The sequence below is a fragment of the Pelophylax lessonae genome, assembly GCF_965119305.1.
Source record: "Pelophylax lessonae genome assembly, chromosome: 1".
Taxonomy (NCBI): Eukaryota; Metazoa; Chordata; class Amphibia; order Anura; family Ranidae; genus Pelophylax; species Pelophylax lessonae.
Window position 1 is genome coordinate 310,127,007 of NC_138768.1, and position 16,054 is coordinate 310,143,060.

Sequence of the window (16,054 nt, forward strand, 5' to 3'; positions counted from 1 at the left end):
CTGAATGCAATCTAAATCGAGTCTTCCATTGTTTGCAGTTTGTTTTGATCGTGCAAAGATTGGACAATGGCATTAAAGTGTGTATGGCCACCATTAGACCAATGTGAAACTCCCAAAGTGTTGAACACAGAATACATTTATTCTCTATGAACTCTGACAGAAGGTTACAGTGGCAGACACCCCAGCAGAATGTCACTGAATGACCTAAGGTTGCCTCTCACTGTTCCTGTGGCGCCTGTAAAAGGGATGTCGCTTTAAGAAGAAGAAGGTGGGCTGGCTTATGTGCGGGAGGCGGAGTCTGCGGCTTGTGATATAATAACACCGGGAAGACTGATGAGCTGAGTGTGACAGTGACACACCTTCCGGATAGACACACACAGGAGCTGAGCTGACCAGGGACAGGTAGGAGGATGAGTGGAAGAGTCGGAGACCTCAGTCCTAAACAAGAAGAGGCCTTAGCCAAGGTAAGAGGCGGCCACTCTACTGTACTGTATGTATGCAGACACTGTACTGTACTGTATGCAGCCACAGCCAGTCTATTCATCACTGCACAGCCAGGGTCATGTCCTTATTACTCACCCGCATCACTACACTGGATTACCTTCACTGTTCTGTGCCTGTATGTTACCAGCCAGACCCCAACCCCTTCTCCACCTTCTCACACCCAGGGCTTCTGCTTTATTATTATGTGTTGCTATGATCTCTGGGACCTGTCTGCTAATCCCTATTGGGTAACGCCTGGGAGAGTCATAACATGAATACACCGCATTCTGCAGGAGGACTGGTACTGCTTATCCCTTCCACCCATGGACACTTCTACACCATACAAATCATGGGCTTCATTGCTTGGACACTTGTCATGTGATCACCCTATTATACATCTGTGAGAGATGTCATTGATCAACACTGCTCATCATTTCACTACCTGGGGTATCCAGGACTAGTACAGACAGCATGACACTCACAGCTAGGATCTATCTGTCTGTCTGTCTGTCTATCCCTATACCTGTCTATTTATTGTCTGTCTGTCTGTCTGTCTGTCTATACCTAGATAATAGATAGATAGATAGATAGATAGATAGATAGATAGATAATAGACAGGTATAGGGACAGACAGACAGATCTATCTATCTGTCTGTCTGTCTGTCTATCCCTATACCTGTCTGTCTATCCCTATACCTGTCTATTTATTATCTATCTATCTATCTATCTATCTATCTATCTATCTATCTATCTATCTATCTATCTATCTATCTATCTATCTATCTATCTATCTATCTATCCCTGTCTGTCGTCTATCCCTATACCTGTCTGTCTGTCTGTCTGTCTATACCTAGATAGATAGATAGATAGATAGATAGATAGATAGATAGATAGATAGATAGATAGATAGATACATTTTCTTTAAAGGAATAGCGCACATATTTTAGTTAATGAATTCATGGTTCTATATTCGGATGATTAGTGTGCTTCTTTTTTTTATGATAGATAAATAGATAATAAATAGACAGACAGGTATAGGGATAGATAGATAGATAGATAGATAGATAGATAGATAGATAGATAGATAGATAGATAGATAGATAGATAGATAGATAATAGATAGACAGATAAATAGATAAATAAACAGGTATAGGTATGGATAGATAGATAGATAGATAGATAGATAGATAGATAGATAGATAGATAGATAGATAGATAGATAGATAGATAGATAGGTATAGGGACAGACAGACAGATCTATCTGTCTGTCTGTCTGTCTATCCCTATACCTGTCTGTCTATCCCTATACCTGTCTATTTATTGTCTATCTATCTATCTATCTATCTATCTATCTATCTATCTATCTATCTATCTATCTATCTATCTATCTATCTATCTATCTATCTATCTATCCCTGTCTGTCGTCTATCCCTATACCTGTCCGTCTGTCTGTCTGTCTATCCCTATACCTGTCTATCTATCTATCTATCTATCTATCTATCTATCTATCTATCTATCTATCTATCTATCTATCTATCTATCTATCTATCTATCTATCTATCTATCTATCTATCTATCTATCTATCTATCTATCTATCTATCTATCTATCTAACCACTTAAGGACCAAGCCTATTGCTGACACTTGTTGTTTTTAAGTTAAAATTAGTATTTTTTGCTAGAAAATTTCTTAGAACTCCCAAACATTTTATATATATATATATATATATATATATATTTTTTTTTTTTTTTTTAGCAGAGACCCTAGAGAAAAAAAATGGAGATCATTGCAATACTTCTCATCACACCGTATTTGCGCAGCGGTCTTACAAACGCAATTGTTTTTTGAAAAAAATAAAGTTTTTAAATTAAAAAATAAGTAAAACAGTAAAGTTAGCCCAATTTTTTTCTATAATGAGAAGGAGAATGTTACGAATTAGAATTATTGCTCTTGCTCTAACGATCGTGGCGATACCTCACATGTGTGGTTTGAACACCGTTTACATATGTGGGTGTGACTTGCGTATGCATTCGCTTGTGCGCGCAAACTTGGAGGGATGGGGCACTTTAAATTTATTTATTTTTTTCTCATTTTACCTTTTATTTTTAGTGTCGGTTCACACTAGGGCGACCTGTGAGGCGACCTGGTCGCCTCACAGGTCGCCGCAGGTCGCCTCCCATAGGGAAGCTGCGGACCCGTTCTAATAGGAGCGACACAAGTCGCTCCGACCTAGAAAAAGGGTCCGGAGCTTCTTTGGGGCGACCCGGAGGCGACCGCCATAGACTTCAATGTTATGAAGTCCGTGGCGGCCGCTCCGAGGTCGCGGCGCGCTGCTCGCACCGCGACCTCGGAGGTCGCGGTGCGAAGTAGCGTCGCTGCAGTGTGAACCGGCGCTTACACTGCCCTTTTAACCACTTTACCACCGGAGGATTTTGCTGTCTTCCGTCCAGGCCACTTTTTGCGATTCGGCGCTGTGCGACTTCAACTGACAATTGCGCGGTCGTGCGACGCCGTACCCAAACGAAATTTACGTCCTTTTTTTCCCACAAACAGAGCTTTCTTTTGGTGGTATTTGATCACCTGTGCGATTTTTACTTTTTGCGCTATAAACAAAAAAAGAGCGTTTATTTTGAAAAAATAATATTTTTAACATTTTTTTATATGAAATTCCCCCCAAAAAAGATGTAAAAACCAAGTTTTTTTAAAAATTTTTGGCCAATTTGTTTTCTGCTACCTATGTTTGGTAAAAAAAATCGCAATAAGCGTATTTTGATTGGTTTGCGCAAAAGTTATTGCGTTTACTAACAAAGGGAAAGATTTCTGTCATTTCTGGTGTTTTTTTTTTTAACGCGTAATGGCGGCGATCTGCGATTTTTTTTGCGGGACTGCGACATTGCGGCGGACAGATCGGACCCTTGACTGACATTTTTGACACTTTTGGGGGTACCAGTGACATTACTGCAGTAATCAGTGCTATATATATGCACTGTTACTGTAAAAATGACACTGGCAGGGAAGGGGTTAATTTTATTGGAGAGGGAGGGGTTAATGTATGCCTGGTGCTTACTGACGTGTAGGGGGGGAGGTGACTGAGTGAGTCATGGACAGATCGGATGTCCAGCTATGCTGAACAGTCCGATCTGTCACTCCCTGTCACTATGGAGATCCGCCCGCTGTGTTTACACACAGCGGGCGGATCTCCAGACTCGATCCCCGACGATCGGGTAAGAGCAGCGGCGATCGCCGCTGCTCCTCCCCTGGCCCGACTCCCGCTGTGAATGAAAACAGCGGGAGCGAGCCTCCGGCGGCGCGCAAGCGCCGCCCAGAAGGGGGAGTGTCTGACGACGTAGTACTACGTCGTCAGACGATAACGAGCCACTTTGCCGCAGTAATATTACTGTGAGCGGTCGTAAAGTGGTTAAAAAATGTTTTTTTTTATCACTTTTATTACTATTAAAAAGGAATGTAAACATCCCTTGTAATAGAAATAAACAGGATAGGTCCTCTTTTATGTGAGATCTGGGGGTCAAAAGACCTCAGATCTCACATCTACACTTAAAAAAAAATAAAAAAATGTAATCTTTTTTTCGGCAAGAAAAAAATAGGCCCTTTAGGGCCGTTGGGAGGAAGAGACTTATGACGTCACTCCGGTCCTCCAAGGCCATAGAGTCGAGTGGGGGCCATCTTGCCCTCACTCGACTTCCTGCCTAGGACTACAACGGACCAGATAGTTTTCTCCACTACAGACGGCTCCGGTGTTCCGTGAGAATTACCTACCCCGTGAGAAAAACCTACCCTCGTCACTTCCTGCCAGGAACAGCTGAGCAGCGCAGCAGTGCGCATGCTCACAACCCCGGATACGTAATTGAACAGCCGAGAAGCTGACTAGTGCACATGCGCACTAGTATGAAATGATCACGGTGTTCCGTGAAAAAAACCTACCCACGCGGCGGTTACATTAAAACATCTCGGCTGCAATATAAGTCATCTCCACTCCTCTCCCTGTCACTACCCTGATCTTGGCTAGTAAATATAAAAGCGGCTCTAGGCTCCGTGATTTATCTTTTCATACACCTGCCGCCGCTTTTATATTTACTAGCCCAGATCAGGGAAGTGACAGGGACAGGAGTGTAGATGACCCATGTTGCAGCACAGCTGTTTTAATGTAACCGCCGCATTACACATAGTGCCGTGCAACCGGAAGTGACGAGGGTAGGTTTTTCTCACGGGTAGGTAATTCTCACGGAACACCGGCAAGCGGGGAAAACGACCAGGGAGCAGTGGGAGGGGGGGTGGGCACCTTTCCCACCACTGATAAAACTCATCCCGCAGCAAAAAAAAAAAGCAAAACCTTTTTGAAGAGATCAATAGTGCATAATTGCCATGCAGCTCTAGTGTTTACAGATTCTAGGGTAACTTGGCATCTCACACCAAACTCATAATGGAACCTATAAAGAACAAATTGCAAATCCCATAGTGCAGTGGCGGCAAACCTTGGCAACCCAGATGTTTTGGAACTCCATTTCCCATGATGCTCATGCACTCTGCAGTGTAGTTGAGCATCATGGGAAATGTAGTTCTAAAACATCTGGGGTGCCAAGGTTCGCCATCACTGCCATAGTGTATTGTTTAAGACTGCAATCACATTTATCAAAAAATACCACTCACATAAGACGCATAGAGACCAGTGTGTACAACCAAAGCACCTCCGCTGGTCGGCATGCGTGATGACGTCACAACATACTCAACGGATATCGTCGGGGAAGAGGGCTGTTTCCCTGATGATGACTATTCAGTGATGAAAGCTGTTCTTCAAGAATTACCAAAATGAAATGACCTAGGCACAGTAATATTGATTGTGATGATGTTTAATAGTTAGCTATCAAGAAATGATGTAAGGAACTGTTCTCAATGATAGCAGGTTGCTTTCTTAACGAAGTTGTAAACCCAGTTTAAAAAATAAAAAAAACCCTGTAAGACAAAGGCATAATGGCTAGTATGCATCGCATACAACTCATTATGAAATGCTTACCTTAGAACGAAGCCCCTGCAGCGCCGCCTCAACATTGCTGAAACGGCCGACATCTTCCCTGGTGTTTCTTCCGGGTTTGCGGGCTCCAGGGCTGTGATTGGCCGAAACTGCGATGACATGACACACGGGACCCACCAGTAAAAGGACAGGCCCTGAAGAAACAGCATGGGCGGCCGTTCCTTCAGAGCGCATGCGCCGATAAAGTAATCGCTGCAGTATACAGTAAATATCTCCTAAACGGTGCAAGCTCTACCTACAGTACCTATAGGTAGGCCTTATTTTAGGCTTATCTTTAGGTACAAACACACAAGGGGAGTTTACTTCCTCTTTAATAATGTAGCTGTGTAGAAATGAATTTGTCCTACTTGCATAACCTTAGCCTTGTATTTTTATATGAACCAAACTTGCTCAGTAAAACCAATAGTGTGAAAAGGGTTAACACTTTCCTAAACCTTTATCGGGTTTTATTTATACCTGTGACCCAGTCGCATGCATTATAATCATGACAGTCATATTGAAGCCACCACTGTAGATACGATATGGGTAAGCTGGATGTTATCCAATCGTTAATGCAACTCATTTATCTAATCAGGTTCATAGGGCAAAGCAGAGACCTTGACTGTTTAAGGCCACTGTGTTTATGACCTTAGTGCCATCATACACCTGATACGAGGACACTAGTCACGTGGCTTTTGATGTTAGTAAGAGACCTAGACAAATATCACTCAGTTATCTTTCATCAAAAACTCTGACACGCTAACTGAACTGCATTTAGGAATAAATGAACACTGTACCAAAACTTGCTTGTGAATGAAGGTTAATGAGAATGCATATAACATTTTTGGAAAATGGAAGTCTAACATAAAAGCGTTCTATGGTCACAACATACACCAGCATTATCATGGTAATAGACAATCCATTATAAATTTACTGGAGTGATCTCTTTTAATGTTGTGAGATCTGCCTATCTGCTTGCCATCTCTTTCTACAATTTCCTGGATTCCCTGCATGCTTTGCACCTTCTCCTCTGTTGCTTACTTTTCATTTCTAAAGACTACATATCCCATGGTACCTTGCTGCCTGCAAGCAGTGATTCCTGTACTGACTCCCCCTCCTGAAACCCCTCCTCTCAGCATCTCTGTTGATCTGAAGGCAGGCTCTGTGAATTCTTTTTATTTTTTTTAATTGTCAGGTACTCTTGTGGAGGCATCAGACCCCAAACCCCTCCTCTGCACCTAAAAGCATTCAAAACTCCAAGTTTGGCTGTTTTGAATGCTGTCAATTTTTTTAATCTGGCACCGAGTACTCGGAAGTGATGTCATGACATTACTTCTGATTTTTTGCATGAAGACCCGATCAGAGCCGAATGCGGCTTTGAGCGGGTGTTCGGCGGCCGTGCAGACTGGTTGCCCGGGTCTCCTGGTGAGACGGGAGACCCGGGCGGGCCGTGGAAGGCGGCGGGAGGGGGGATGTCCCCTCTCGCTCCTTGTAATGACAGCTGAGCGGCTTCTCGGCCACATCGGTTGTCATTAAAAGACAACAGACCGTCGGCTATGGACGCTGGTATCGGGGGGGAGGCCTCTAGCTGCAGGCATCACTCCGGTGCAAGCACTTTCCGAAAATATCGGTAATATCGGCCGATTCCAATATATCAGGGAAAGTGCATATCGGCCCTCGATATATCGGCTTTGCTGATAATCGGTCGATCCCTAGTGCCTACTCACAGGGTATAGTGAATACATGTCATAGACCTCAAAGAAGTAATGTGTGGGGATTACAAACTTTAAGATCACACTATTAGGAGTAGGTTAGAAATAATTGAAATGCAACATGGAAATTAATATATATGATTTTACATTATGACCATAGATACACTTTAAAAGAGAAGTATAGGAATTTTTTTAATCATACTTACCTAGGTGGATGCAGTATCAGTCTGATTCTGCATCTGTCCCCCGGCGGCTCAAAGGCTAAGAAACGAGTGATTAAACACCACTGATTTCTCTGTTCTCAGAGCTGCATGAGCAAAGAGCTGCTGACTGTCAGTCACCATTATCTGCTCTGCCCCCAGTGCTCACTGGAGCGCTGGGCTGTGAAGGGGGCAGAAGTGGCCCTCTCTGGCTCTCAGCTGCTCACTGAGAGGCTGAGCAGAGTACCGGTCCAGTCCAGGAATGTGGGTGGATCCCAACCATATGGTTACCATCTTGCCCAAGCCTGGCTCGACTCTGTGACTTCAGCTGAAGCCCGCTGTCTGCTGAAGAGGGGTTACAGGAGTGCAGAACGAGCTGCACTCCTGTAATCCACAGGAGAAGTACAGCCAAATGAGCTTTGGATGTACTTCTTCTTTAAACCAAAGGGTTTTTTGGATAGTTTTTGATAGAGTGGGGAATAATTAGTATCTGTGCCAGTGCTTTATTCCCATCGTGGTTAAGGAAATTTCATAAACATTTTTTCTAGTAGAGTGTGCAGGATGTTTGGGGTATGGAGATTTCCACTCGCTTCCTATCTAGGTGATGGCATTAAACAGGAGAGAATGTGGGGATAAAAACTTCTCATTTGGGACACAAGCAGCATTTAAGAACTGACAGAAGTTTCAACTCTTCCCTACATTTATCATGCTTATATAGGGCAAAACCCAGTGTCTTCTGATAGTGATTCAGTCTTGTGATTGGCCGCTTAGGCCCAGGCACTGACACATGGGGAAGATCACAAGCTCTCCCATACCAGAGCAAGGGCTCCCATGGAGGGGATGAGGGAGATTAAATTGGTGAGTATGCTTGGCTGGTGGATGAGCGAAAAGAAGAAACCTTCACAAATTCCATGGAATTTACAAAGAACGTCAATGACACTATTTAGAATTCAATTGCACCTTCAATATTGTTGTTTGTGACAGATTCATGTTAAGAGCAGGTATATAAATTTGTTGCAGGAGGCAGCAGGAACTAGGGCTGGAATACCCTCATTGCAGCCCAATAAAGCTGAACCTGATAATCTCACAGGCTCAGTGTTGCCCCTGCTTGGTCACTGCTCCCAAAACACAGACAGGCTCGGCAGCGGAGAAGTTTTGTTGTGAGGTGGGTGGAGCCTGTTAGAGCAGGGGGTCTCCAAACTATGGCCCTCCAGTTATTCAGGGACTACATTTCCCATCATGCTTAGTCATGTCTGTGAATGTCAGAGTTTTACAATGCCTCATGGGACGTGTAGTCCTGCAAAAGCTGGGGGGGGGGGGGCGTTGTTTGGAGATCCCTGTGTTAGAGGAACTCTGAGGCTGGTTCCCCACCAGGTCCTTGTGACTGATAGAAGAAGGCAGTGGATGGATTCCATAGCTGCTGTTGGACTGAATAGCAGCTATGGAATCCAACCACTGCCGTATGCTGCCCATCAGACGGGGAACTCTGAGAGGCTAGTTCCCCATCAGGTCCAGCAGCCTTATGAGTGACAGTTGACACCAGTGGGCAGATTCCACAGCTGCAATTCAGTTTATTAGCTGCTATTGGATTTACCCTTTGCCATCCACTGTCAATCACAAGTCTGGCAAGCTGATGGGGCAGGATCTGCCCCACAGTATAAGTCCAGCCCTGTGACATTGGTTGCTAGCAAGCTGGTGCCTGTGTTCTAGCAATGAATTAATTAAACAGACAATACACAATAATAAAGTTGATAGATCGACTTGTGTACAACCAGCTAGCCAATACATGGATTAAAATTTGGCCGATCCCTAGTGAACCAGCTGAATTTTAATCCATGTATGGCTAGCTTTAGGTAGCACTTCTGGAGGCACAGTGAATGGGTGGCACTGAGAGTGAAATGTCCATGCTAGATACTATCTCCTTAGTAGGTGTTCAGTCCAGTTTGTGTTCAGCTCTTGGGCCATAGAGCATCATTAATAAAATATGGGTATAGTTGCGCTAAAAAAGCTTAAAGCGGAGTTCCAGCCATTTACTCACCTGTCCAACGGTCCAGCGATGCGGCCGCCGGAAGCCTCGATCCTCTCCCTCGGCGCCGGCATCACTGCTGTGGGCACCCGGCTGTTACAGTTTGCGGCTTCACAGCCGGGTACCCACTGCGCATGCGCGAGTCGCGCTGCGCGCCGTGATTGGCCGGCAATCTTCTGGGACCTCTGACGTGTCCCAGAAGATTGCAGGGAGGGAGGGGGAGAGGAGAACTTCCGCTCAGGGCGCCGCGGCGCTCCGAGCGGAAGTGGGAGCGGGTACCTGTCAAAACTAGGTACCCGCTCCCCCCCCCAAAAAATGACATGCCAAATGTGGCATATCAGGGGGTCAGGACTCCCTAAAGCGGAAGTTCCACTTTTGGGTGGAACTCCGCTTTAAAAAATAAGCGATTGAACGCACAATAAAATAATTATCAAAGCAGCTACACTCAAATCATACACTGAGCATATGTAAATAACAAAAGAATAAAATATGTAGCGCTAAAACATTATGAACAAAGTCCATAAATAAAGTCCATTTCCACCAGTGATATTGCACGGCACCAATTTGCAGTAAAGTGAAGGGAATCCACCACCAAAAGTTCAAAACACGCTTACCAGATAGTTATATGTATTGGGCCTTGAACTGTCATAGAACTGCAACACACTCGGTGACGAATTGGACCGGACCTCTTCACAAAGATGAATCCCAGAATTGATACCTTGACAGTATGCCTTAAGGGAGCCACTCAAAAGAAGGAAATATAACCCCTCATAGTGCAGTATTTTTCATAAACTTTATTGGAAGTAAAGCAGAGATATATAGCACTCACATTTAAGAAGGGTATAGTGTGCAAATCACACGCCGACCTGCGTGGTTCCAAATCAGATATCAAGGTAGCAGCCAATGTCCTCTATTGCATGTAGGCGTCCAGCAAGGGCGGCCCGACACGGCGTTTTGTCACATATGACTGACGTCTTCAGGGGCGCCCCTGAACAGGAGAAACATGGGCTACAGTCATCCAGAATGAGGGAATAAGTCGAACAGGTAACCAGTAAACTGTAGTTAAAATGACAAGGTAGAACCAAACTCAGACGTTGTAGGTGCTATAACATATGTATGCAGAAGGAAGGAAGTAGGGCGGGAGGGGGGGGGAACAGGGAGAAGGGGGGTAATAAGAGGGGACAAGGATAAAAGGGGGAGGGGTAGATAGAGGAGAAAGGGGAAGGATCGCCGAGGGGGCCAGTACATAAGGAGTGGAGGTATTGGGTCCCCAGGTATGGTTCAGGGCAGCAATAGGGAGCTATCAAAATGTAATTTTTAAATATTACAGGCCTTAACTTAAAAAAAACAACAAATGAGCTGATTTACTAAAGGAGTTGAGAATCTCAACAACTGTGTGACTACCTACTTCAGTTGTCCAATTATGTAAAAAGCCACTGTACATGATTAAGTATTCAAAGTGAACAGGAGTTTGCTTTTTCTTGACCTTTTCAAGTAAGAAATACACAAGTAAGACAAATGGTAGGCGCATATAGCTCAGACTAGAATATCAAAAAGAATAGAGATACACCTTAAAAATCTCCACATGGGCTATGGAGACTAAATATATTCAGACAAACTCAAAGATGGGATAGTTCCCAGGCATATCACCACATGGGCTACATGTAGCCAAATATCCTACATATAGGAGCATGTAGAGAGTATTGAGTGAGGAAAGGTGATGCGGTAGCCCAGGAAGGGCTAATAACAGCAAGAATTGGTAGCTCTGTGTAATACAACCAACATATAGCTACCAAAGCCCCGAGTTCCCTCCATAACGACCACCACTACATGACAGAGGACAAGAAAGTCCCCTCACCTTTTTTAAAAGGACTATGATCTATAATGAGCATTTCTAAGTTGCAAAGAGCATAGGAAAAGGAAGAGTAGAAAAAGAATGGGGCAGATATTCGCTCGCCCAGCACCAACCCCCCCCCCCCAGGAACATTAACAACAAGTCACATTGAAGGTTGTAGATATTGTATTCACGATGACTAAACATTGTCAAAGCGTTAATGTTTTCCTGGAGCCCGATGGCGGTTTTTATTTTATTTTCATGCAACATTATTCATTTAAGTTTGCGTTTAGCTACATAAATATCGACAAGGCTTTTCCAAGAGGTAGCTATTGCTATCTTTGCTGCTAGAAACATACACTGCTCAAAAAAAATTAAAGGAACACTTTGAAAACACATCAGATCTCAATGGTGAAAAATATCATGCTGGATATCTATACTGATATGGACTGGGTAATGTTATAGGAATGTAAGGATGGCACATCGTTTGATGGAAATGAAAATTATCAACCTACAGAGGGCTGAATTCAAAGACTCCCCGAAAATCAAACTGAAAAAATGATGCAGCAGGCTAGTCCATTTTGCTGAAAGTTCATTGCAGCAACTCAAAATGGTACTTAGTAGTTTGTATGGCCCCCCATGTGCTTGTATGCATGCCTCCTGATGCTTCTAATGAGACAATGATGGTGTCCTGGGTTATTTCCTCCCAGATCTGGACCAGGGCATCACTGAGCTCCTGAAGAGACTGAGGTGCAACCTGGCGGCGTCTGAAGGACTGAAAAATAGTGTCCCAGAGGTGTTCTATTGGATTTAGGTCAGACATGCATGGAGGCCATTTAATGGTATCAATTCCTTCATCCTCCAGGAACTGGCTGCATACATTCGCCACATGAGGCTGGGCATTGTCATGCACAAGGAGGAACCCAGAACCCACTGCACCAGCATAGGGTCTGAGAATAGGTCCAAGGATTTTATCCCGGTACCTAATGGCAGTCAGGGTGCCATTGTCTAGCCTGTAGAGGTCTGTGCATCCCTCCATGGATATGCCTCCCTGACCATCACTGACCCACCACCAAACCGGTCATGTTGAACAGTGTTACAGGCAGCATAACATTCTCCTTGACTTCTCCAGACCCTTTCATGTCTGTCACATGTGCTCAGGGTGAATCTGCTCTCATCTATGAAAGACACAGGGCACCAGTAGCGGACCTGCTAATTCTGGTGTTCAATGGCAAATGCCAGTCGAGCTCCATGGTGCCAGGCAGTGAGCACAGGGCCTACTAGACGATGTCGGGCCCTCAGGCCACCCTCATGAAGTCTGTTTCTGATTGTTTGGTCAGAGATATTCACACCATTGGCCTGTTGGAGGTCATTTTGTAGGGCTCTGGTAATGCTCATCCTGTTTCTCCTTGCACAAAGGAGCAGATACTGGTCCTGCTGATGGGTAAGGACCTTCTATGGCCCTGCTCAGCTTTCCTAGAGTAACTGCCTGTCTCCTGGAATCTCTTCCATGCCCTTGAGACTGTGCTGGGAGACACAGCAAACTTTCTGGCAATGGCACCCTGGAGGAGTTGGACTGCATGTGCAACCTCCATAGGGTCCAGGTATCGTTTCATGCTATCAGTAGGGAAACTGACCCTAGCCAAATGCAAAACTAGCGAAAAACAGTCAGAAAAGATGAGTAGGGAAAAAAAAAGTAAGGGGCCTCCACCTGTAAAACCATTCCTGTTTTGGAGGTCGTCTCATTGTTGCCCATCTAGTGCCCCGTTGTTAATTTCATTAACACCAAAGCAGCAGAAACTGATTACCAACCCCCTCTGCTACTTAACTGACCACATCAATATCCCAGGAGTTTAATTTACTATACTCTGATTAAAAAGTGTACCTTTCTTTTTTTTGAGCAGTCTACGTATATGTATTGATTTTTGGATGAATATAAATCAATTCACGTCTCAGTACTTTGTTCCCTGAAGAATTGCCATAATAATAATGAATATATGAGCAAACTGCCCCTTTTTTTCATCCTTATGTAGGCATTTTTACTTAGATGATAACCAAGTACAGTTACAGTATCACACATCTGACCTTGTATTACAGCTTGTGCAGTTATATAATTGCAGTAATATCTCTCATGATAACAAATGTGCATATCAGATTGATTATATTACATGGAGCTAATCATTGATCTTAGACTATTGCCAATGAAAACAAGCTCACTGATACAAAAAACTTCAAAATACTAATCAACTAGTGATGAAAGCAGATACAAATTGTCAATGATGGTTTTATTATAAATACTATTATCTTTGTTTCATTATTTTATCCTCAACTTTAACCCTTTTTATCAGAGATAATGGTTACTGTTTTTTCATTGATTATTTGTTGCTAACTTCTTTAAAGTAAAATCAATATTTCAGACATGATTCCCAACCTTATCTGGTGATGCAGCTGTCCTTTAAGTCAGTATTTCATGACATGTCCATTGTAAAGTACACAGTAAATCATAGCTATGTGCTTCTATTTGTATTGTAAATACATTTCCCATTAATACTAAATTATATTCTGCTTTTATATCATGCACGATCTCAGACTAACCCATCTAGCCCTGTAAAGAAGGAATCGCTATATATCCCTTTTCTGAAGCAGATCCGGTCCCACGCTAAGCTGTCAGTGGCGGGTACTCTGTGGAGGCGGGAGCAGTGGAGGCAGCCGACAACAAAAGCCCCATAGTAAGTCTATGGGTGACGTCACTTTCAATTCATTTCCCAGCCGTTGTTGGCTGTCTCCTCTGCAGAGCTGTTGCTGCTGGAGACCGGACCGGAGCAGCTTCAAAAAAATGATGTTAAGAAAAGTTATTTCTTCTTTACAGGGCTAGATAGGTTAGTGTTAGATCGTGGATGCCTGTGGATGTAGAGATTTTAGTGTTAGGGTGGACTTCCCCTTTAAGTGTACCTACTACTTTCATCCTAATACACCCCGCTCTTCAATAATGTAGTAGTGTTGATGATCAGCATTTATCCACCTACGCAAAATTTCAATTGAAAAAGCATAGAACGAGGAAGGAAAAGATTCACTGTCAGATTCTCTCTGTTGTTTGCAACTGTGGTGTTGATTTACTAAAACTGGAGAGTGCAAAATCTGGTGCAGCTGTGCAGGGTAGCCAAACAGCTTCCAACTTCACTTTGTTCAATTAAAGGATAAGTTCATATTTGGGAATATGTAACATGTTCCATCCGATTTTAGGGTGGAACATACAACATGTTCCCACTGCTGCAGCCCCGCCCGCTGCCCCCCCCCTTTTTGTGGCAGCATTATAGGGAGAAGTTCCACTTACTCGCTGGCTCTGCCCACACCCTGCCTGTCTCATGGAATCTCCTCCATGCTCTTGAGACTGTGCTGGGAGAGCCAGCAAACCTTCTGACAATGGCACGTATTGATGTGCCATCCTGGAGAAGTTGGAACTGCCTGTGCAACCTCTATAGGGTCCAGGTATCGCCTCCTGCTACCAGTAGTGACACTGAACCTAGCCAAATGCAAAACTAGTGAAAAACAGTCAAAATGAGTTGAGATAGGTAGGGAAAAAAGTCAGGGGCCTCCACCTGTCAAACTATTACTGTTTTGGGGGTCGTCTCATTGTTGCCCATCTAGTGCACCTGTTGCTAATTTCATTAACACTAAAGCTCCTGAAACTGATTAACAACCCCCTCTGCTACTTTTTTTGACCAAAACAATATCCCCAGGAGTTTAATTGACTTGATGCTATACTGTGATTTAAAATGTGTTCCTTTATTTTTTTTTGAGCAGTATATAAAATATCAACAGTTGGGTTTGCTTAGGAACTCCTTCTACAGGCTTGTTTAAGAGTGCTGTATGAGGGTTCTAGGTACGTAACCATAGTGACAGAATATATCAGAGGGGGCATCCTAATCCAAAAGCGCATAACTCTGGGAAAAATTCACCATGTATGGAATATATACTATATTGTCAAAAGTATTGGGACCCCTGCCTTTACATCCACATGAACTTTAATGGCATCTCAGTCTTATGGCACTTTTCCACTGCAAGTACCGGCTCGGCTCTACTCGGCCCTGCTTGGCTTGGTTTGCTTTTCCACTGCTGGTACCGCATAGTACGGTGTTGGAAGGGTTCGGTACGGTTTGGTATGGTTTGCTTTTCCACTAAAGTAGTACTAAAGTTAAGTGGGTGGGATAACAACGATTCTCTGACCAATCAGTGGCTAGTAGTGACTGCATGCAAAGGTTGTTGGGATATGGTACCGGTATGGTACCTCTTGGAACCACAATCGAGGTGGTACTGTTTTAGAGAGCCGTACCGTTTGGTTCCATGCAGTGGAAAAGCGCCGCCGTACCAACCGTTCCAACACCGTACCATGCGGTACCAGCAGTGGAAAAGCACAAAAGCGAGCCGAACCGTTCGGTTCCATGCAGAATTAGTCTGTAGGGTTCAATATTGAGTTGGCCCACCCTTTGCAGCTATAACAGCTTCAACTCTTCTGGGAAGGCTGTCCACAAGGTTTAGGAGTGTGTCTATGAGAATGTTTGACCATTCTTCCAGGTCCTGCAAGGTCCGTAAAGACATGGATGAGCAGGTTTGGGGTGGAGCAACTTGACTGGCCTGCACAGAGTCCTGACCGCAACCCCATAGAACACCTTTGGGTTGAATTGGAGCAGAGACTGCGAGCCAGGCCTCCTCGTCCAACATCAGTGCCTGACCTAACAATTGTGCTTCCTGAAGAAAAGTCAAACATTCT

At 44.0% G+C, this 16,054-nt stretch overlaps 1 protein-coding gene across 1 annotated transcript in view; it reads left to right on the plus strand.

Moving 5' to 3' along the window:
* Positions 1-297: 297 nt before the first annotated feature.
* The window catches only part of SEC14L2 (SEC14 like lipid binding 2), a 79,543-nt gene continuing 63,786 nt past the window's right edge, over positions 298-16,054 (plus strand). Inside the window, exon 1 of the mRNA XM_082252303.1 lies at positions 298-464. Coding sequence (XP_082108429.1) covers positions 411-464 — 54 coding nt within the window. The 5' untranslated portion in view covers positions 298-410. The remainder of the gene's footprint in view (positions 465-16,054) is intronic.